This window comes from Hyperolius riggenbachi, chromosome 1 (genome assembly GCF_040937935.1).
Source record: "Hyperolius riggenbachi isolate aHypRig1 chromosome 1, aHypRig1.pri, whole genome shotgun sequence".
NCBI classification, from domain to species: Eukaryota; Metazoa; Chordata; class Amphibia; order Anura; family Hyperoliidae; genus Hyperolius; species Hyperolius riggenbachi.
Genome location: NC_090646.1, coordinates 625,742,496 through 625,766,459, shown reverse-complemented (window position 1 = coordinate 625,766,459; position 23,964 = coordinate 625,742,496). Strand labels below are relative to the sequence as shown.

The window sequence follows — 23,964 nt, the reverse complement described above, 5'->3', positions numbered from 1 at the left end:
TCTCTTTAAAGGACAAAGATTGTAAAATTCTCCTAGAGTAAAATGACTTTTTTTTTATTTTCCTATGTTGCTGTCACAGTGGGTAGTGAACATGTGATAAATCTGTCAGGCTTTGACTAGCCCATCTACTCATGAAGATGAGTTATTTCTTTATAGAAGCACTTAGTGAACTGCAGTTGCTCAGTCCAACTGCCGAAACAGTGTGCAGACAAGTAGTGTTGGTGTTCGAATTAGAGTAATTATTATTCAGAACCCCTAATCCGCCTATCCCCACACTTCAGCACCCAGACATGTGGACAAGGACAGGGGGAGTTTACATATTTGCGCTTCACACTCCCTCTGGCCCTGTCCACAATTTCTGGGTGCTGAAGTGTGGTGACAGGCGGATTTGCGCTTCTGAATATCAATAATCCAAATTTGAACACCAAACTAGTAGGAAAGTTGACTGACCTCTTTGTATAGATCCTTTCCAGGGACTGCTTTGGTTAAGAATAAAGGTAATACTGAGAATCCCACATGAAGAGATGGACTAGTTCAAAACCTATCAGATCTGTCAGCTTTATACTACTTACTGTAAGTGACCGCAACATAGGAAAAAAAAGGAATAGTGCATTTTTTGTGGGAGAAATGGACATTTTTATATTATGTATTTTACATTTGTCTGTTTTGTGATAGTGGTCTTTTGAGAGAGTTTACAGAATAAGTTTTGCTATGTCTGATGTGTATTCCAGTATGGTGCCAAGAAGGAGCGCAGTGCTGTGGATATTGTAGTCACCTCACAGGTACTCCTTAAAGAGAATCAGAGAGGATAAAGAAAAGCTTTTATACATACCTGGGGCTTCCTCCAGCCCCATACGCACGGATCTCTCCCACGCCACCGTCCTCCGCTGCCTGTATCCGCCGGTACCGGGTCCCGTCACTTCCGGCGGACGCGGCCAATTCTCCGCATCACAGGGGCTCCCTCCATACACTTGCGCAGCCGCATGCGTAAGGAGATGGAGGGAGCCCCTGTGATGGGGACAATTGGCCGAGTCCGCCGGAAGTGACGGAACCCGGTACCGGCGATAGAGGCAGCGGAGGACGGTGGCGTGGGAGCGATCCAGGCTTATGAGGCTGGAAGAAGCCCCAGGTATGTATAAAAGGTTTTTCTATTTTCACACTTCATTCCTCTCTGGTTCCCTTTAAGCTGGCCGCTAACAGTCCAATTTCTAGCGAAAAATAATTTGAGCGATCGGAAATTCTGAAGTAAAATATTGTAATACATCGTTCACTACACCATCAACAAACAAATCTTTGCTTCCTATCTATCACAACCAACAAGAAAATCCAAATTTTGGTTCGACGAAAATTCATTCGAACGACATTTTTTTCACTCGTTCATAATCGATTGTGTCCACCAATGGAGATTATTTACAACCAATCTGATCAGAATTTCTGATCGCTTAAACAATTTTTCGATAGAAATTGGACCATTAGGCAGAGATAATACAACACAGGCATTTATTTTGCAGCATCACTGTATGAATTGGGTGCCTTTTTTTTTTTTTAAACTGAGTTTTGATGACCTAGTTCACCTGTCCTGCTATTTCTTCTAGAACGTGGCGGAAGAAAATGGAGCCTACCCAGTCCAGGAATTGTCTCTGGCCGAATATGTTCAGGAAGTGCTGAACCATTTAACCCAGCAGCCTGGGAGTTTTGAGGCTGAAATTTGCCAGTTTACAGATGTGCTGAACAACTGTGTAACCACAGAAGCGTCCTTGCAGGAGCTGGTGGAGCTCCTATACCAGCAGGTACATAGCAGCTTCTCAAGTAGTGGCTTTAAAAACTTCTCTAGTGTTAAAGCGGATCCGAGATGTAAAACGAACTATAACCAGTAACTTGTCTATATATCTTATGTAAAGTTTAGATAGTTTACACAGCAAATCTAGCTGCAAACAGCTTCAAATGGTTGATTATTTATTCCTGTGATATAATGAGGGCAGCCATGTTCTGTTTGTCACATTGTCACAGGCTGAGGGCTGGAGATGCTATCAGCTTGCCTGTGTATTCAGTCCCCTCTCCTCCCTCCTCCCCTCTGCCTCTGAAATCTCTGGCTAGTAACCTCCTCCTCCTCCTGCCCAGACTGAGCTCCCATAAGCCCTTGCTACAGTGCCAAGGCACTGTGAAAAAGCTGTGGGCGAGGCTTGTTTAGTTTATAGAGAATTAGAGTATTAAAACAAAACAAAAAAAGTATTTGGCTTGAGGAATGCCCTATAAACCATATGAAAGGAACACAATTATGCAATGAGTAAAAGTTTCTCGGATCCATTTTAAAGAAATGCTGTGCTTTAACAGAAATGTTTTCTTTAGGTATGAAGGGGAAGGAATAGACATAATTTTACTGCAGTCTTGTCTACATTGGAGATTCCTAACATTTGTGCAATGCTGTTCCAGTAGAACTCAAACTGCTTGAGTGTATAGTGGTCAACTTGAATTGCTCTCAGTAAAGTGCCATAGTCAAGAGTCTGATATCACTATCTTAGTCGGAACTACTAAACTAAAACACCGATAAATCTACCCTGTTTGCGTTTAGTGAGAACAGCCAGCCTAATTCTACCTTAGTTATGAGCCAGTGTAATTTGAGCTGTCAGCTCTGTCTGATCTGTGCTGAGGTGTGTGCAGGGCTGTGGAGTCGGAGTCGTGGAGTCGGGCAATTTTGGGTGCCTCGAGTCGGAGTCGGGAAAAAATGCACCGACTCCGACTCCTAATGAATTTGTAACTGTAATTAAAATAGAAAATATGATAAAATGTTCTATTTCTCAAATAATAGTCATTAAAAATAATGTATATATACAGTATATATACAGTAATAGCTGTGCTTAGTATACAAAAATGAAATAAACCAATCGAAATTAGTTACTTGTGCTGCTTCAATAAAGCAGTCCACGTATTTTTAAGGTCAGATATACATATCTGATTGTGACTGTATATATGATGTGTACACAAGAATCTCTTATATATACTAAATAACATCTATGCTGTAAGAATAAAGCCTGATGTGTAGCTATGTCACTAATAGAGATGGTCAACAAGATGGAAATAATTCTGCATTGATGCTGATTTATGCAAATGTATGCACTCCCTTTGCTGATGAAATAAAATAATTTGATATGTTATTAAAATTTGGTTTGGTGACTACAAATTAAAGGGTAACTGAGACGGATGAAAAGTAAAGTTTTATACATACCTGGGGCTTCCTCCAGCCCCCTTCAGGCTAATCAGTCCCTCACTGTCCTCCACCACCCGGATCTTCTGCTATGAGTCCCGGTAATTCAGTCAGTCAGCGCTGTCCGGCCGCATGCCGCTCCCACAGCCAGGAACATTCTGCACCTGCGCAATAGTGCTGCACAGGTGTAGTATGCTCCTGGCGGCGGAGTGTGTGCATGCGCACTACGCCTGACTGGCTCAAGTACCTGGACTCATAGCAGAAGATCCAGGTGGTGGAGGAGGACAACGAGGGACTGATTAGCCTGAAGGGGGCTGGAGGTTACCCCAGGTATGTATAAAACTTTAATTTCATCTGTCTCAGGTTTACTTTGTTACACAGTAGTACTATACTCTACATATGCACTCCCCACAGAGCTGCAGGGAATCCACTGAGAATGCTGTGCACATTGAACACAGAGGTGTTGTCTGTTTACAATCTCCTCATTCCCCTGCAGAGTACCTGCACATCATTCTTACATGTACCCACACTTACATTGCCTAGGGCCTGATAGATGTTCTTTGTTCCGGTTTGTACCTTTTACAAGTACTCTTACCAAGGACTAGTTTTAGTCTACAGGGAATAAATATAGTAGTCTACATATCCTTCTCACTTCAGTTGTCTTGTAAAATTCCTAAGCGTTGGCAGTTAAGAGACGAATTTCATGTTACATACTTTTAATCAACAAAATTGTAATATGCAAATTAGAGGAGTCGGAGTCGTGGAGTCGGAGGAATCCTAAACTGAGGAGTCGGAGTCGGTGGATTTTTGGACCGACTCCACAGCCCTGGGTGTGTGCACCTATGTAAACACAGTAGGGTTAACTTTCTATGCTCCCATGAAGCCAGGAAGTAGACACTGCAGATTTATTGCAGGAGTTCTGTAAACTGTAACAAATGTTTTTCTTTAAAGGTAGCTATGCTCCTGCTTATCTTTTAAAGAAGAGAGGAAGTTCTGGGTTTAGGTCTGCTTTAAGGTCACCCACCAAGAAATATCATAGGGAACAATTCTCCCAATAACAGCAACCCCTACACGTTGAAGCTTTCTAATTGGCTGAATCGGATGGGCGGGCTTAATTAATACAACCTATATGAAAACTAAAATTTCTAGAGGGGGCTGTCATGTGGAGAACTGTTGAAAAAGCAACTAATCATTTTAGCGGAATCTCCCTGTTAAAGTTTTCCAGTGGGTCATCTCAACTATACAGGCGCCTCATAGTCTAGAGCCACTTAAAGGGAATGTCCAAACAAAATAAAAAAATGAGTTTTACTTACCTGGGGCTTCTACCAGCCCCATGCAGCCATTCTGTGCCCTCGTAGTCACTCACTGCTGCTCCAGTCCCCCGCTGGCGGGACACATTGCGTACATTTTTACGCATGCCCGCCAGTGCAGGAACATTAACGCATACATTTTTATGCATTACTGGTTCAATGCATAAAAATGTACGCATTGAACCAGTAACGCGTAAAAATGTATGCGTTAATGTTCCTGCACTGGCGGGAATGCATAAACATGTACGCAATGCGGCTCGCCGACCTCCGAGGTCGGCAAGCTGCCAGCGGGGGACTGGAGCAGCAGTGAGTGACTATGAGGGCACAGGATGGCTGCATGGGGCTGGTAGAAGCCCCAGGTAAGTGAAACTCATTTTTTTATTTTGCTTGAACCTTCCCTTTAAAGGTACCTTTTTGGTATGTTTTTGGGATCTGGGAGGAAATGGGTACCCATACAGACTTTATGCATAGACTGTCCTATCTTGCAAGACGAAAGTGCCACAGAGCCTCCCCCACCACCCCTCACCCTAAATTCCTGTCTCAGACAGGACGGGATGCTAGGTGATATCCTACCTTTGAGAGTTTTTCACTCCTGTACTTGGAGGGACAGTTTTCTTCAGCTTCTATTCCTGTGACAGCTGTAACATTTGCAGCAGAGACAGGAAGTAAAGGAAACCTTTATATGCTAATCCCATGTATGGTTCAGCATACCCAAGTAATAATTTATAGCTGGAGTTCCACCTTAAAGCGAGCATGATAGGTGTGATGCTTGACAAACAATAACAACCACCAGGAAGGTTACTCAAAATGGGTACAGTAAAGTCCTGGTTATCCGGAATGCAGGCATCTGGCAGTCTCAACCAACCGGCAAGGCATTAGAGGAGGTATGGGGATGTGCATCTCTTAACCACCCTGGCGTTCTATTAAGATCGCCAGGGCGGCTGCGGGAGGGTTTTTTTTAAATAAAAAAAAAACTATTTCATGCATGAAAGCCCAGTAGAGGGCGCTCCGGAGGCGTTCTTCCGATCGCCTCCGGCGCCCAGAATAAACAAGGAAGGCCGCAATGAGCGGCCTTCCTTGTTTTGCTTACATCGTCGCCATAGCGACGAGCGGAGTGACGTCATGGACGTCAGCCGACGTCCTGACGTCAGCCGCCTCCGATCCAGCCCTTAGCGCTGGCCGGAACTTTTCGGCGGATCGCCGCAGAGCGGCGGCGATCGGGCAGCACACGCGGCTGGCAAAGTGCCAGCTGCGTGTGCTGCTCTTTATTTGATGAAAATCGGCCCAGCAGGGCCTGAGCGGCAGCCTCCGGCGGTGATGGACGAGCTGAGCTCGTCCATACCGCCCGGCTGGTTAAAGAGGAGCTGTCAGCAATACTATCTCAGAAAAAAGAAACCCATATATAAGTAGATACAGTGGTGTGAAAAACTATTTGCCCCCTTCCTGATTTCTTATTCTTTTGCATGTTTGTCACACTTAAATGTTTCTGCTCATCAAAAACTGTTAACTATTAGTCAAAGATAACATAATTGAACACAAAATGCAGTTATAAATGATGATTTTTATTATTTAGTGAGAAAAAAAACTCAAAACCTACATGGCCCTGTGTGAAAAAGAAATTGCCCCCTGAACCTAATAACTGGTTGGGCCACCCTTAGCAGCAATAACTGCAATCAAGCGTTTGCGATAACTTGCAACGAGTCTTTTACAGCGCTCTGGAGGAATTTTGGCCCACTCATCTTTGCAGAATTGTTGTAATTCAGCTTTATTTGAGGGTTTCTAGCATGAACCGCCTTTTTAAGGTCATGCCACAACATCTCAATAGGATTCAGGTCAGGACTTTGACTAGGCCACTCCAAAGTATTCATTTTGTTTTTCTTCAGCCATCCAGAGATGGATTTGCTGGTGTGTTTTGGGTCATTGTCCTGCTGCAGCACCCAAGATTGCTTCAGCTTGAGTTGACGAACAGATGGCCGGATATTCTCCTTCAGGATTTTTTGGTAGACAGTAGAATTAATGGTTCCATCTATCACAGCAAGCCTTCCAGGTCCTAAAGCAGCAAAACAACCCCAGACCATCACACTACCACCACCATAATTTACTGTTGGTATGATGTTCTTTTGCTGAAATGCTGTGTTTCTTCTACGCCAGATGTAATGGGACACGCACCTTCCAAAAAGTTAAACTTTTGTCTCGTCGGTCCACAAGGTATTTTCCCAAAAGTCTTGGCAATCATTGAGATGTTTTTAAGCAAAATTGAGGCGAGCCTTAATGTTCTTTTTGCTTAAAAGTGGTTTGCGCCTTGGATATCTGCCATGCAGGCCGTTTTTGCCCAGTCTCTTACTTATGGTGGAGTCGTGAACACTGACCTTAATTGAGGCAAGTGAGGCCTGCAGTTCTTTAGATGTTGTCCTGGGGTCTTTTGTGACCTCTCGGACGAGTTTTCTCTGCGCTCTTGGGGTAATTTTGGTCTGCCGGCCACTCCTGGGAAGGTTCATCACTGTTCCATGTTTTTGCCATTTGTGGATAATGGTTCTCACTGTGGTTTGCTGGAGTCCCAAAGCTTTAGAAATGGCTTTATAACCTTTACCAGACTGATAGATCTCAATTATAGTACTTTTGTTCTCATTTGTTCCTGAATTTCTTTGGATCTTGGCATGTCTAGCTTTTGAGGTGCTTTTGGTCTACTACTCTTTGTCAGATAGCTCCTATTTAAGTGATTTCTTGATTGAAACAGGTGTGGCAGTAATCAGGCCTGGGGGTGACTACAGAAATTTAACTCAGGTGTGATAAACCACAGTTAAGTTATTTTTTAACAAGGGGGGCAATCACTTTTTCACACAGGGCCATGTAGATTTGGAGTTTTTTTCCTCACTAAGTAATAAAAATCGTCATTTAAAACTGCATTTTGTGTTCAATTATGTTATCTTTGACTAATAGTTAACGGTTTTTGATGAGCAGAAACATTTAAGTGTGACAAACATGCAAAAGAATAACAAATCAGGAAGGGGGCAAATAGTTTTTCACACCACTGTAAATACTTGCTCTACTTGCATAGCATATGTATTGCACTGTCCACGTTTTGATTTAAGTGATTTTTCTACAGTAAAAAGAGAGAAAATCCTTCTTAGCGTTTCCCAATTTAAGCGTGACTATTTTGAAGCCAATCCTGATGTCATTTCCTCCCTTTCTCTCCTCTGCCTGATTGTGTATGCTTTGCCCGCCCTTCACTACTGAAAGTGCATTGTCTCAGCATATTGGCCAATCAGAGAGGAACAGAGGTGTGGAAGGGGAAAAGAGGCTTCAGCCAATGCTACATTAGTTAAGTCTGAGGGGAAATGAAGAAGCAAAAAATGACAACCCAGCATGCCCTGCAACTTCCTTTGTGTGTACCAAATAAGTCAGGTAAACTGGGGAATGAACATTTATGAACAAGAACAGTAATAGTGATTTTAACTTTTGGATTTCCTGGTTAGCATCCTTATTACTTGTTTACCAGATAAAAATAAAGAATTGATTTTTTATTTTATGCCCGACAGTTACACTTTAAGCGAGCATGATAGGCGTGATGCTTGAGAAAAACAACCAGGAAGGTTACACAAAATAGGTATAGTAAAGTCCTGGTTATCTGGATTTTGGACATCAGGCAGCCTCAACCAACTGACAGGGCTCTGGAGGAGCTATGGGTGCGTGCATCTTTAATTTTGCAGACCAGTGGAAACCACTTACAAAACCTCGGGGTGCCGGTTCTACTCCTGCAACTGTCGGCTGTTCTGCTGCATCCTTGTACAGCTCCCCAACATGTCACATGACCCGAATCTGAGCCGAACAGAGAGGATGGAGCTGTAGAAGTAAAGAGGACTGGCATCCAGAGGTCTTGTAAGTTGTTTCCACTGCGCACTGCTCTGCAGTTCATGGGACACGTAAGGACGGTTGTATGGCTGCTCATCCAACCAGCAAGAACACCTATCCTGCACCAGGCAACCTCGCCTATGCTGGATAATAGGGACTGTACTGTTAATGGTTTCAACATTTTGGGCGATCATTGCAGATCTCAGAGCCAGTCATGTTTGAGCACCAATATATTGGTATAAGGCTAGTCTGCCATGTTGCTGGACAAGGAACATGGGTGGAATTAGTATCTGGAGAGCAGCTGGACTGGCTTTGTGATCAGTAAGTAATCACATTCCAGTTACTGTACTAATGTGTGTAGCATTAGCAGGTTTAGTGCTGATGCAGGAGAAGGCTATGTGGAGCTGTCTGTGTCATCCAAGGTCTCCTTTGTATTTTCATATCGCACTGTAGGAGCAAAGTATTGTATATTGTCATTATTTCTCATGGATGTTATTAAACTATGTATTTCATATATTTTTTAAGGCAATTTCAGTACCAAACTTCTCATATACAGGAGCACGCCTGTGCAATCACTTATCAAGTAACCTACAGATAAACCCACAGAACTGGAACTTCAGACAATTGCTGCTTAAAAGGTAACTATTTAAAGCGGATCTGAGATGAAAAACTAACTAGAACAAGTAGCTTGTCTATATATTTTATCCAAAGTTTATATAGTTTACACAGCATATCTAGCTGCAAACAGCTTCAAAAGTGTATGATTATTTATTCCTGTCATACAATGAGGGCAGCCATGTACTGTTTGTTATGTTGTCACAGGCTGAGGGCTGGAGATGCTATCAGCTTGCCTGTGTGTTCATTCCCCTCTCCTCTTCCCTCCCCCCCTCTTCCTCTGAAATCAATGGCTAGTAACACCTCCCCTCTCCACCTGCCCAGACTGAGCTCCCATAAGCCCTAATGCACAAAAGGAGCTGTGGGCGAGGCTTGTCTAGTTTATAGGGAATTACAGTATTAAAACAAAACAAGTGTTTGGCTTGAGGAATGCCCTATAAACTATATGAAAGGGGCACAATTATGCAAGGAGTAAAAGTTTATCTCGGATCCACTTTAAGGGGGTTGTAAGTTGACATCCAAAAATAAAAAAGTGCCTAAAAATATTTAGTGTCTCATATGTCAGTCAAAAATGGAATTACCTGTCATTTTTAAGAATTTATTAATGTATCTAATTACCAGAAGTCAGAGAGCATGTGGGCTACATGGAGAAATGCATCCTGTATGTATGTAGAGATTAGCTGGTCTAACTTCCCCTCATCTGTGACTAAGCACACGTTGTAATTTGATATCTTAGCTGTTTCTGATGACAGAGCTCTCCTTTGTAAACCCAGGATGTTAACAATATGTCTGCTTCTATGAAAGCAGGAAGTAGAAACAGTGCAGATATATTGTAGGATTTGTATCAGCTGTAACAAGGAAATGTTTTTCTTTAAAGGGGGTTATGCTGTTGCTTATCTTTTAGAGCAGAGAGGAAGTTTTGAGTTCAGGTCTTCTAACTGTGCTGTGGCTTTCAGACAGGCTGTCAGTCTTAACTTTAGTTATACAGTAGAATCTTTTTTATAGTAAACTCTGATATAGTAAACTCAGTCCTCGGTCCTGTATAAATATACACAGTATGACCTATTCTGATATAGTAAACTCGTTTTTCTGGTACCTTGTTGGTTCCTTGGAGTTTACTATAAAGGGATTCTACTGTATTTACAGGTCAAAGAGTGACACAGACTAGTACTTTCAAATCTTGTATCAAACTCTTTGTAGCCGACCAATAACATTTTTCCCAGCTATTTTTCTTTTTCTTTTTTACTCTGACCAGAGCCAGAAATGCTGTTTGCCCTCTGATGTCATGATAGGCTGGGCTTAAAGAGAATCTGTATTGTTAAAATCGCACAAAAGTAAACATACCAGTGCGTTAGGGGACATCTCCTATTACCCTCTATCACAATTTCGCCGCTCCTCGCCGCATTAAAAGTGGTTAAAAACAGTTTTGAAAAGTTTGTTTATAAACAAACAAAATGGCCACCAAAACAGGAAGTAGGTTGATGTACAGTATGTCCACACATAGAAAATACATTCATACACAAGCAGGCTGTATACACCCTTCCCTTTGAATCTCAAGAGATCATTTGTGAGTTTCTTTACCCCTGCAGCTATCTTCCACTGAAGTGTCAGGCTGTTTCTTCCTGCAGAGTGCAGACAGCTCTGCCTGTATGTAATTCCTCAGTATGTGAAAGCCCAGCCAGCTCAGAGGAGGATTTATCCAGCTTGTAAAAGATAAGAGAGAAGAGAGAAGCTGCCCTACTCTAAATAATACACAGGCAGTGTGCAGAGAGGGCCTGGAGGGGGGAGATGCATCACAGAACCACAAAACTGAAGAACTTGGCAGCCTTCCAGACACAGGCTGACAAGTCTGACAAGAGAGAGATAAGTTGATTTATTACAGAGATGGTGATAGTAGAACGTGCTGCAGTAAGCCAGAACACATTAGAATAGCTTTTGGAAGTTGTAGGATGATAAAAAACAGGATGCAATTTTTGTTACAGAGTCTCTTTAAAGCTCCTTTCATTTGTCACTTCATTTTAATAAGTCTAGCTAATCTTGCTTGCAGGTGTCAGTCAGAGTTTGAAAAGAGAGACCAGGCAGCAAAAGGCGATACGGCTACAAGGAAGCGCTTCCACGCTTTTATACTGTTCCTGGGCGAGCTCTATCTCAACCTAGAGGTAAGGACTAAAAAGCAAGAATGCTGTTATAACGGCATTACAGACACGGCAGAGAGGAGGCAATCCTGCCCTGCATCAGCGGGCCCAGATAAAAAAAAAAAAAGACAATTGTACCGGGACTGGGCCATCGCTTGCACACCACTGATTTGCTCACCGGGGCAGCAGTGAGTTGAAAGTAATCGGCCGTAGCTCAGCTGAGTTGATCCACCTGGTGGAGCATTGGGCGGTTGGCGGTCACTGGTCGGGTGCCGCTGTACACATGCCTCAGCAGACTTTAATCTAGTGTGTTTAACTAAAGGTAGCCATACATCTAGCAATAATGGACAGATTCAACCAAGAGACAAATCTCTCTCTAATCGAATCTGATTAGAGTGAAATCTGTTGGCTTGCCCATACACCGCAGGCCGATTCCCGATGAATTTCAGCATGAAATCTCTCGTGAAACGGCCGAGCCTGCCGTCTCGCTGCTGTGTGTGTATATAAGGTATATGTGCTGTAATGTGCGTTTATACATTACCTGTCCTGTGTCGCGGTGTCTGTCTGTCTTCCGCCTCTCTTCAGTTAGTTGTATACTCGCTGCCGTAGTGGTGCATATGTGACGTCAAGCGCTGGCGGGTGTATGTGGCTAATAAGAGCGGCGGAAGGCGGACAGACACTGCGACACAGCACAGGGAATAAATGCACATTACAGCACGTATACGTTACATACACACACACACATTGCGGGAACAGCGCCGGGGGGTTTCGTTGCTTGTCCCGATATCACTCACCGTTACCGCCGTGCACCCAGACAAACAAGTTGGGCCGATATTTTGCAGCATGTCCGACCGATTAATGCGACCAATTTCGTCCCAAAATCATCTTTTGCTTTGTTGTATTTGCAGATAAAAGGGGCGAAGGGACAGGTAACCAGAGCTCAGATCCTTCAGAGTGGCCTGAAGGAGTTGTTGGATGCCTTATTTTCCAATCCGGTGGATGATAACGTCATCTGTGCTGTGAAGCTGCTGAAGGTAAGAACAAGCTACTAGTGAAACTTTCACTGCTTATAGAAAATCTGTAAAAGTACTCTGGGGGTACTTAAAGAGGAACTACAGTGAGAATAATGTATTAAAGTGCTTCATTTTTTACAATAATTATGTATAAATGATTTAGTCAGTGTTTGCCCATTGTAAAATCTTTCCTCTCCCTGATTTACATTCTGACATTTATCACATGGTGACATTTTTAGTGCTGGCAGGTGCTGTCAGTAGAAGAGATGCTGCTTGCTTTGTTGGCAGTTGTAAACAGCTGTTATTTCCCCACAATGCAACAAGGCTCCCACAGTGTGATGTCAGACGCATGGTACTGACATCACACTGTGGGAGGGGTTTTACCACAATATCAGCCATACAAACCCCCCTGATGATCTGTTTGTGAAAAGGAAAAGATTTCTCATAGGAAAGGGGGTATCAGCTACAGATTGGGATGAAGTTCAATTCTTGGTTACGGTTTCTCTTTAAGTCTCAGGAATCCGAATGAGGTTTCCCCCGTCCTCCTGGGTTGCCCCGATTCAGCGCTGGGACTCCCGACCAGCAGCAGACAATATTTACCATTGCGATCCAGCGCAGGCACAGTACCACCTTCCCTTTTGGACTCCGGCGGAAATGGCCGAGCCCGATTGGGTCCACTCTACTGCACAGGTGACTCACGCCTGCGCAGTACAGTGGACCCGGTTGGGCTCTGCTGTTTTCGCCAGAGTCTGAGGGGGAAGGTGGTACTGCGCCTGCGCTGGATGGCAATGGTAAATACGCCTGCTTGCTGCAGGCAGATTGTGCTTGCGCGCTTGTCTGTAGATTATAAGTTGAAGCCACTGGGGCTACTGCGGAGGCTCATTAGGATCCTGAGGCTTTTTCATCCCAAGGTAGGTACCCCATGGGCCACTTTTTTTTTCCTTACAGATTCTCTTTAACACTGATTGGATCCACTCTGTTCATGCAATAAAGCCAAATGCTAACGATACAATTTTCTGACAGATTTACTAATGGATTGACTATTACCAACAAGTCCGATCTGATTTACGATCGATTTTCCATAGAAGTGATTGAAAGACCAATCGGAAATCAGATCGGACCTTTTGGAAATAGTCGATCTGAGTAAATTCGTCAGAAAATTGTATCGTGTACCTACTCAGCATTATTCACAATCAAGATGACTTCTACGCAAAATAATGGATAGTGGTTGATTCATGTGCCAGCTTAGTAACCAAAGCATTTAGAAAAAAAAAAAAACTGATTCATGGCTGCAGCTAAGTACATGTTAATAAATTCAGCTATACTTATGGGTACCTGAGGGATTTACGTGGATTTCCTTTTAGTTTTTCTAAAAAAAAAATAAAAAATTCTTCAGTTATTTCAAATCGTTTTAGCATGAAAAAAGGTTGAGTACTGAATGTGATCACCTTTATTTGCACTAACAGAAAGTTGTTATAGCTTTTGGGCTCCATTCTTCATTGCAAATAAGCACTGGACCAGGAGTGCCCACTCGTTTTCGGGTTGCGAGCTACTTTAAAATTTGCTGAGTCCAGGAGATCAACCAACAATTAGGTAGCTAGGTATAGGGGCCTTCAGCATAGATAGCTAGGTATAGGGGCCTTCAGTATAGATAGCTAGGTATAGGGGCCTTCAGTATAGGTAGATAGGTATAGTATAGTTAGGTACAGGTGCCTTCATTATAGATGGCTAGGTGTAAGGGCCTTCAGTATAGGTAGCCAGGTATAGTATTGTTAGGTATAGGTGCCTTCAGTATAGATAGCTAGGTGTAAGGGCCTTCAGTATAGGTAGCCAGGTATAGTATTGTTAGGTATAGGTGCCTTCAGTATAGATAGCTAGGTGTAGGGGCCTTCAGTATAGATAGCTAGGTATAGGGGCCTTCAGTATAGATAGCTAGGTATAGGGGCCTTCAGTATAGGTAGCCAGGTGTAGTATAGTTAGGTATGGGTGCCTTCATTATAGATGGCTAGGTGTAAGGGCCTTCAGTATAGGTAGCCAGGTATAGTATTGTTAGGTATAGGGGCCTTCAGTATAGATAGCTAGGTATAGGGGCCTTCAGTATAGGTAGCCAGGTATAGTATTGTTAGGTATAGGTGCCTTCAGTATAGATAGCTAGGTGTAGGGGCCTTCAGTATATGTAGGTATAGGTGCCTTAGGCATAGATGGCTAGGTGTAGGGGCCTTCAGTACAGGTAGCCAGGTATAGGTAGTTTGGTATAGGGGCCTTCAGTATAGGCACAGGGTAAAGGGGAAAGAGGCGCCTAGAGAGCATAAAATGCGTTAAAAACAAAATGAACAAAAGTGAGGCGGCTTACGTCAATGAAGACAAATTCATTACTAGAATTTTATTGCACTGGCAGTGCATTTCGTGGGTGCATAGCCGCTTCCTGAGGCCAAATAGCAGTGTCTAATAGTGCTTGTAGCCTCAAATAACGTGCCTCATTTGTGGCTACAAGCACTATTAGGCGCTGCTATTTGGCCTGAGGAAGTAGGTATGCACCCACGAAACGCGTTGCCAGTGCAATAAAATTCTATCAATACCTGAATATGGCCTCAATTCACTAAGCTTATCTCCTGTCTTTAATAATGTTTCTAGAGTTGTTACCATGGTGATAAGCTATGTAGAATTCAGGAAACATTTTACCTCAGGCAAACCTAAAGTTAACTCTCCAATCCTTAAAATAACTCCAGAGTTAAAGACAGGCAACTGCGTGTGAAAATAACTACTGTGGAGGTAACTTAAGGAATGAAGAGATAAGATAACTCTCACTGAACAGTGCGTGGCCACGTGGTTCTTCTAGTGAGAGCAAGCCCTTATGCCCATTATGCTGCAGGATTCCACTGGCGCTGTCAGCCTCTTCTAACAAAGGGTGTCTGTTATTTTCCAGTTAACCGGATCAGTTCTGGAAGATGCCTGGAAAGAGAAGGGGATCTCTTACATGGATGAAGTCATCCACAGGATGAAGAACGTGGTCCTGGATGCAGAGTGCAGCAGGTTGAAATTAGCAGTTAGCCCATCAGAGTTTGTATTATGTTTGGGCTTATGTATAAGAAGCACACATTTTTATTTTCTTGTAAAAAGCCCAAAAATGTTATCTTCCTCTTTTCAGAGATGTGAAGCAAATGCTTTTGAAACTGGTAGAACTTCGGTCAAGTAACTGGGGGAGAGTTCAAACAGCGCCCACCTTCAGCGAGTCCACACCCGAAAATGACCCCAATTATTTCATGGTAATGCTTCTACTCCCTTAACTTCTACGATCAATCATTTGGTCAGGTGTGTTCAATCGTGTTAGTATTTGTATTCAGAACATCGTTCTGAATTCACCCGACCGCCACCCTCAGTGCCACGCTGAGCCTGCAGACAGGACCATGGAAGTTCACATGCTTGCGCTCCCAGGCTCGTTTCACATGACTCTGATACTTCCTCTTTTTGCTTTGGAATGAAGTATGGAGGCTCATGAAATACGTAGTGAAGTTCAAGTACGTGACCTCCCCCTGACCCTGTCCACCATTTCAGTGCTGAATGGTGCTGAAGTGTGGGGTTTGGGTGAATTCAGAATAACGTTCCGAATTCAACACCAACACTAGTGTTCAAGTTTGAAGTTTGATTGTACTTATACGTAAAGGTGGACACACACGATACAATAAAATGATCCGATTTTATGGAAATTCTATAAATATGATTAGATCTCCCGAAAAAATAGAAAGCTTTTTATTCATTTGACTAAAAAATCTGATTGGATTTCCCTTTTTTTTTTTTTTTTTTTTTATTTGATACGGAATGCTGGAAATTTTTCTTAATTTTTTTCTAAAGAATTTATGGTGTGTGATTGTCAATGTACTAATATACACACCCTAGCAATTTTCTCAGTTTCCAATCAGTTTTGTCATAATTGGGGAAAAATGTAACGTGTGTGTGTGTGGTACATTGATCATATTTTTGAAACATTACAATCAGTCAGAAAAATGTATTGCAATTCTTAAATTGAACAGAGGATAAGTGCAGCGAGGCACTGCACCTTTAAAAACCCTTTATTCCAGTTGGGTATACAGCAAGTACAGAGCAGTGGGGGTATTAAGTTTCCTGACAGCTGTACATGGTTCTGCCTCTGAAGAAGCAGGTTTAGCCCTCGAAACAGCGGTCAGGCACTTAACACCCCCACTGCTCTGTACTTGCTGTATACCCAACTGGAATAAAGGTTTTTAAAGGAGCAGTGTCTCGCTGCATTTATCCTCCGGTCTACAATCGAAGATGTTGGATGAGCACGCTCCTGGCCCCTACTTCAGTTGGTCAATCCTGCTGCATTTGGTGCCAGGTACTTTATTCCTCTATTTTTGCACAATTTAATGTGTATTGTGGGGCTATTTTAAAATTGTTTTTTTAGTTAATAATCCTTAAAGAGACTCTGTAACAAAATGTTCATCCTTATTTCTTCTATCCTATAAGTTCCTATACCTGTTCTAATGTGTTCTGTCTAACTGCAGCCTTTTCTAGTTGCACAGTGGCTGTGTTATCTCTGTTATATGATCTAATCTTCTCTCCTCTGTCGGCTCTGTCGGGCTGAGGCAGTCAGGCTGGAATGTGCTGTGCTGCTTGTGATTGGATAGAAGCTAGACACACCCTCTCCAGGCCCCCTGCACACTTTGTATGACTCGCACACTGACCTACTCTCAGCCTATTACTTGCTATGTCTTTTGTTTGTAAACACTGCATGAAAATAGCAATTACAAGCCAGGATTGCAGCAGGGAGTGGCAGAAACAGCACAGAGGGGCCTAGGAGAACATAACGAATAGAATGGTATGCTTTTTGTTGTAAGAATTTTAGAGTACAGATTCTCTTTAATAAAAACTGCATTTAAAGGAATACTATCAATACCCAAGTATTCTAAAATGACAGTGTGCAAATAATGTCTAAGTAGCTGTGTAAACATTTTCCTACTTTTCATGTTAAATATCAGAGGCAAAAGCTGTATTTTATTGAGGGTAGGATTTAGCTATATTGGGACAAATCAATTGCAGAAGGGGTGTCTGCTTCAATGCACAGCCAGAGTTGCATTTCAGACTACAGAAAGCAAATATCAAACATATCAAACTCTGAAAGCAAAAACAGTATAAAAAAGCTGTGACAATTACATTTCCTCTGCTCTCTTCAGACACGTCAGTCAGAAACACAGGACACAGGAGCTGCAGCTGTTGGGAGCTCTCTTCTCTGTCACACACAGAGCTACACATAGAGTTCACTGATCAAGTGTGAGGGGAATTTCCCCTCTCCTCATGGCTTAGTCAGCCGTCAGTTTTGGCGTCAGTAAACTTTGAGGCAGGGAACACACTTGACTTTCAGTTTTCCGCGCGCGTTTTTCTGCATACTTTTTCTGCACACTAAGTGTGTTTCCATGCAGGAAAACGCGCGCGTTTTTTCACAGCAGCTGATGTAATTGATACAGAAAACTGCCAAAATGTGCAGAATCTGGATGCAGAATGTCAGTTTTTTTTCTGCGCACGAACAACACAGTAAGTGTGTACTAGCACATTGATTAACATGAGTTCTCAGTTTTTCTGTGCAGAAAACGCGTACGAAAACAGTCAAGTGTGTTCCCTGCCTGAAAGTATTTTGCTAACAGTAAACAAAGAAGTTGCTACTAAAATGTATACACCAGTACTTAGCAGCACTTCCCAAAAATTCTGTGTCAATTGAAAAAAATATGTGAATCGATAGTATTCCTTTAAGTATTGTGCATTGTATGTGATCTTTTCTTGTTTTGTTTGACTTTAGAATGAGCCCACATTTTATACATCTGATGGTACTCCATTCACTGCAGCAGACCCAGGTAGGAACTGTACTTGTCCTGTAACAGGAACGTTACCGGGCCCAATGTATACAAATAGTAAAATGTTATCCAGTGAGGTTCATTGTTGCAAATTGCAAAACTCGCGCTCCACACTTCCTAGAAAACAGAAGATGAGCCCCCACATAGTGTGACTCCTTTATACAAATCCACAGACACCCGTGTCACAGTGAATAGTGCAGAGCTCGCGAATTCAATCCCCAATAAATATTGCGCTCATCGGATTCTAGCCACCTCAAACATCAGGTGGATCGAACGGTTTTGACTCAAATCACCCCACTGGCACTTTCAATCTTCAACTTCTTTTTAATATCAGGATAAAAGCTCCAATACGTAAAAAAATAAAATTATAGAACCATTATAGCGTAAAACTGCATAGACAGGTTTAGCCACCCGCACAATGAATGCGCACTCTCGTCTGCTCGCTTTGTACAGTTGCACATGAAAGGTCTTAGCAGCGGGTCTGTCCTGGCATCTGGATAGGAAAGCCGGCGTCCCGTATCTCCCTCCTATTTTCTGTCCGCCTGGGCCTTGCTCCCACGCTTTACTCTAGTGTTTGTATCTGCCAGTGAGGTTCATTAGTATCCATACGTGGTGCAAGGATGGCAATTCATCAGATTTTTAAAACTCATCACCCTGAGAGATTCGAAGAATTGCAGGCTTTCGATGCCTTAAAGCTAATGGGAACCGGGTTTGTTTAAAAAAAAAAAGTTAGTCCCTCTCCTCTCCCGGTGGCCCCGGTGCTGCGCTGGCTCCTCCGTTCTCGTCCCATGCCAAGGGGACTTCGGGAGCCGAGTCGTCCTGAAGACAGGCGGTGCACACGTGAACGCGTCATAGAGGTCGCGCGCGCATGCGCAGTGTAGAGCGGGCCATCTTCGGGAGCACTCGGGCTCCCGAAGTGTCCCTTCAGCCGGGAGACATCGGTATTTGACCGAATCGGTCGAATACCGCTACGGGGGAGCCAGGACAGCAGCGGGCACCGGGAGGGGAGAGGGAGTGCTCTATGGGACCTAGAGCCTCCCTCTCCTTAGGTGAGTATCTTGACTTTTTTTTTTTCTTCTTAAACCCGGTTCCCATTAGCTTTAAAGGAACTGTTAGCATTAAAATACATAATTAGTTCTACATTGCAGGCTTATATATTAGTAAAAAGGATGTTAATAAGGCAATTGAAAAGTTTAAAATCATTCTTACTTTTATTGTTTACTTAATTTAAACTTAATACATTACTTTTTATGTGCAGTTTCTCTCCCTATGCCCCCAGGCTCTAAGAGGTACGCACGGCCGCAGAAGAGAAGTGACAGGCATGCTGAATCAGCCTGATTGGCTGAAGCCTCTGTCACCCACTTCTCTCCTCTATTATTGGCCGCTTGGTCTCCCCTTCACTGCTGTGGATCCAGCTGCGGTTAGAGTGCAGGGAGGGGGGGGACAGAGGCTGACTCCTGTCACTGTCCTCTGCCCCCCTCCTCCAGTGGCATGTCCGCACCCCCCCTCTTCCCTTCTGCTGCCCACCACCGCATTCTCTCTCTTCCCCGCACTGAACATCGGGGAAGGATAAAGGCGGCGCACACAGAGTCCCTGAATAATGGTTCCAGGTGCTGCAGTATCCTTCTAAACTCTCTGCACTACTGCCAGCGGCAGTGCAGAGAATAGATGGGAACGGCAGCGCTTGGATCCATTAGTAGATGAGTCTGTGGCTGCTACATTGACACTACAATACATCTGTTAACTTTTTCCGGACCGCTGCAGTATAAATCTACGTCGGGCGGGTGGCGCAGCGATTCTGACCGGACGTAAACTCTACGTCCCATTCACAGCGCGCCCCCGCCTGTCCCCGCCGCAATGTGCTGCCCTGCCGTCTCTATGACGGCAGAGCACTGTGAGTTGGGCAGGAGCCGTTTTCATTGGCTCCTGGCCCTGTCATTACTGTAAGCCAATCCCATTGGCTTACTTTGAGTGACAGGGTCAGGAGCCAATGAAAGCGGCTCCTGATCAGTGCACAGCTCTCTGCCGTCATAGAGACGGCAGAGAGAGCAGCCTGTGGCGGGGACAGAGCGGCGGGAGCGACAGATTATTGCGGCGATTCGCCGGGATACAGCTTTTCAGTGTACCAGCAGCCTCTGGTTCTTAAGGGGGCAGAGGCTGCTGGTACCGAAGTGGTTAAGTAGAGCAAGTATTTATCTACTTGCATATGTGTTTTGGGCGGGGGGCAATTTTTAGGCTAATAGTTCCTCTTTAAATACTCCATTATAATAAAGACTTTAATGAATCGATTAATAAAAGTTCATTTTTATTCTTCATGAATGGTTCTAATCAGGTAAAGCAAAGCGGAAATAGCCGATCCCGATCGGATGCGCTGTACTGCGCCGGTGCGTGGTGCCTACGCAGTAGATCGGATCCGATTTGGCTGAGCTATTTCTGCCTAGGTCTGAAGGAAAGCTGCTACACTGCGCCTGTGTGAGGCTCACACAGGATTGTTATGATCCTGGAGCCCCGGCGGATCTTTGACGGCTGCCAGCACTGGAACAGAGGAGGGAAACCTCACTAGGATCCTGCGGCTTTCCCCTCCTGAGGTAAGTATCCCCATAAGGGCACTTTTCTTACTGATTCTCTTTAAATTCTGAGCTTTGTGAAATAGTCCCTTGTGTAATGGTAATGGCTATTCTGCAGGCTGTTGGGGGAACTGCAATGATCTGCAATTGTTGTTATTGTGTTTACAGATTATCAGGAGAAGTACCAGGAGATGCTGGATAGAGAAGATTTCTTCTATGAGGAGAATGGAACAGATCTACCTGGTTCAGGGGACTCGTAAGTGTTTCTAGTTCACTCATGCTGTAGTAATAATAATCCTAACATTTGTATAGCACTTTTCTCCTGTTGGACTCAAGGCGCTTGAGAGCTGCAGCCACTAAGGGCGTGTCCAATAGGCCACCTTGCAGTGTTGTTGGAGTCTTGCCCACTGGCTCCTTACTGAATAGATATTGGCTTACTGATTAGGAAGAGCCGATGTACTGGTGCCCTTAAAGGGAACCTAAACTGAGGATATGGATTTTTCCTTTTAAAATAATCCCAGTTGCCCGTCTCTCCTGTTGATCCTGTGTCTCCAATACAGCCACAGCCCCTGAACAAGCATGCAGATGAGGTACTCTGACTGAAGTCAGACAGGATTAGCTGCATGCTTGCTTCAGGTGTGATATTCAGCCAATACTGCAGCTAATGAGATCAGCAGGACTGCCAGGCAGCTGGTATTGTTTACAAGGAAAAATCCACATCCCTCTGTTTACGTTCCCTTTAACCAGTATCCTATCCAGCCATATACAGTATATATTGTTACACAAACATAGACGTGTGCACTGAAACGGGAAAGAAGGGCTTCCCATAGGCGTTAATGATAAATGCCCAATTAGTGACGGAGGGAGTAATTTAGCGCCTGCTATGCAATGCCGCAGTATAGTTATCCACAAGCCTTTCTCACTAAAAGCCCTGAAGACAGGCGGTGGCCATCAGACCCCACCAACAGATAGCTCTGTTGGCGGGGGGGGGGAAGAGGAGGGGGGGGAAGAGGAGGGGGGGGAATCACTCGTGTGCTGTGTTGTGCGGACCTGCAGCTTGGCTTTAAAGCTGCAGTGGCCATTTTAGTAAAAATGTGCCTGGTCTTTAGGGGGGTTTACCACTGTGGTCCTCAAGTGGTTAAAGAGAGTCTGAAGCGGAAATAGTTCTTGCTTTTTACCTGCTCTTCAGCTTAGGCAGTATAAGGAGAGGTGAAATGCCGCATTCCCACGGCAAAACAAGGGCTTTATACCCCCAAATCCCCAAAGCAAAATGCGGGCAGCGCTTCCTGAAAGAGGCAGAGCTTAGCGCTGTAGCTCTGCCTCTACTGGAGTCAATTGCCACTGATCGCTGCCTCTCCCTGCCCCTCTGTCTTCCTTCAGAGAGGGGTGAGGAGAGGCGGAGATCCGCACGCAGATTGACATCAGTAGAGGCAGAGCTACAGCGCTAAGCTCTGCCTCTCCGGGCAGCAAAATCCACGACTTTGAAAGTCGTGGATTTTTGCCCAGGGTATAAAGCCCTCGTTTTGCCTCGGGAATGCAGCTTTTCACCTCTCCTCATTAAGTAGGTAAAAACCAAGAATTATTTTTGCTTCAGACTCTTTAAAATCCAACAGTGGTTACCTGTTACCATCCTCAGAGTTATGAAATGTATCTTGTATAACAATCATTGTCCTAGTCTTAGACTAGACTCAATCAGTTGGGAGCTATATGTGTTACCGCTCCTTGTTCATGTACAAGAAATTGAATCCTATCACCCTGGTACAGCATTAAAGGGAAGGTTCAGGGACACCTTGAAAAAAATAAAAATCGATATCCACTTACCTGGGGCTTCCTCCAGCCCGTGGCAGGCAGGAGGTGCCCTCGCCGCCGCTCCAGAGGCTTCCGGTCGTCTTCGGTGGCCGACCCGACTTGGCCAGGCCGGCTGCCAGGTCGGGCTCTTCTGCGCTACAAGGCCCGGCACTTCTGCGTCCCACGCCGGCGTGCTGACGTCATCGGACGTCCGCCGGGCTGTACCATGCACATCCGTTATATTCCCCTAGTATTGTGTACATTGCAATACTAGCAAACCCTCACAATGTCCTCCATATCGAAACAGCAATAGTATTTTGGGCCCCGCGGTCAAAAGGTGGAGCCCAGAATACTATTAACCCAGCGTAATTTGGCCAAATTACGTATTTCCTGAGTCTATGGTGGCCTGGAGGGGGAATAATAATTAATACCGCCGGAACTTTTGCAGGTGTGGGGTGAGCCAATAGCAAAAACCATGGAAAATGTAGATTGACTTTAATCTTTGTTTTCCATTTAGCTTCCTTGACGATGACTTAGATGACAATGAAATGGACCCTGAGATGGAAGAAGCCTATGAGAAATTCTGCTTGGAGTCAGAACGGAAGAGAAAACAATGAAAACATGAACATAGCAAGCCCACCACGGCAAGTTTGGTATGGTGTTTGGCAAACAGGGCAGACTCACCTTTCTTACACCAAAATTTATACGTTTGAGCTTATCGGAAACCTAGAAATTTATGCAATCTCCTTGTTAAACTGAATGCCAAAAAGTGTATGCTGAAACCCTGTAACTTAAAGACAAATTAGTTTGTGTATATATTATAGTTTACTTTCTGTACAGTTCGAGGAAAAAAAATGTTTTGGTTGCAATAAAATCTAATTCCAAGTTGCGTTGTGTTGATGAAAGTAAAAAAACTATCCACAACTTTATCAGTTTTCAAGTCTGTCGAGGGGCGTTGCAGGAAATGTGAAAGACTCAGTTGTTCATTTGCACACCCTAGTGTGGGTGTGGCTTATTTTCGTTTTGGTGTTGCTTACATCAAGCCATTATTCTCTTGTGATAGTATTGCTCCCAGCCCCGAAGTGCAGTTGTTTCATATACAAAGTAGAGGCCATGAGTTCATCGTGTTGAAGTCAGATTCTCAAATCTGTGCTTGTTATGTGGCATCGTCTTTGGAATACTGGAGGATGGAGTGAAATGAGCATCTAGAATTCCTGGTCTCCTGTGTGGAGATCCAGAAAACGGCCAGTGGGGTATGAAGAAACATTTGAGAACCCGGTCCTTCATGTCATGCAACTCGTGATGACATGCATCATATCAAAAAACTGCCACAAGTGTTGCAAAATGGTGTGGCCCTATTCAGTATAACTGTGTGAGGCCATGCATTAAAGTGCTTTTTATTTTGCGCTCTGCGCAAATGTGGTGCCTAGAGCTGGTCAGTAGCGGTTTCAAGTGTACCAGAGACGGGATAAGTGGGTGCATTTATACTTACCTGGAGCTTCCTCCTACCCCATCAGGTGCTTGGGTTCCCTCGCTGTCCTCTTCGTTCACTAGATATCCCTCCCATTAATCTGGCCAGTCGTGCGCTTCTCTCTCCTCCCGGGGGCGCGAC

At 44.0% G+C, this 23,964-nt stretch overlaps 1 protein-coding gene across 3 annotated transcripts in view; it reads left to right on the top strand.

The window, feature by feature from the left end:
* PAIP1 (poly(A) binding protein interacting protein 1) overlaps positions 1–23,237 on the top strand; it is a 50,071-nt gene extending 26,834 nt beyond the window's left edge. For 2 of the 3 annotated variants that reach the window (XM_068251212.1, XM_068251210.1), the window contains exons 3-11: positions 1,596–1,790; positions 8,893–9,005; positions 11,030–11,141; positions 12,026–12,151; positions 15,057–15,190; positions 15,279–15,396; positions 17,943–17,997; positions 20,733–20,820; positions 22,870–23,237. In XM_068251212.1, coding sequence (XP_068107313.1) covers positions 1,596–1,790; positions 8,893–9,005; positions 11,030–11,141; positions 12,026–12,151; positions 15,057–15,190; positions 15,279–15,396; positions 17,943–17,997; positions 20,733–20,820; positions 22,870–22,969 — 1,041 coding nt within the window. In that variant the 3' untranslated portion in view covers positions 22,970–23,237. The remainder of the gene's footprint in view (positions 1–1,595; positions 1,791–8,892; positions 9,006–11,029; positions 11,142–12,025; positions 12,152–15,056; positions 15,191–15,278; positions 15,397–17,942; positions 17,998–20,732; positions 20,821–22,869) is intronic. The other variant, XM_068251211.1, reaches the window with a different exon arrangement.
* Positions 23,238–23,964: the final 727 nt, after the last annotated feature.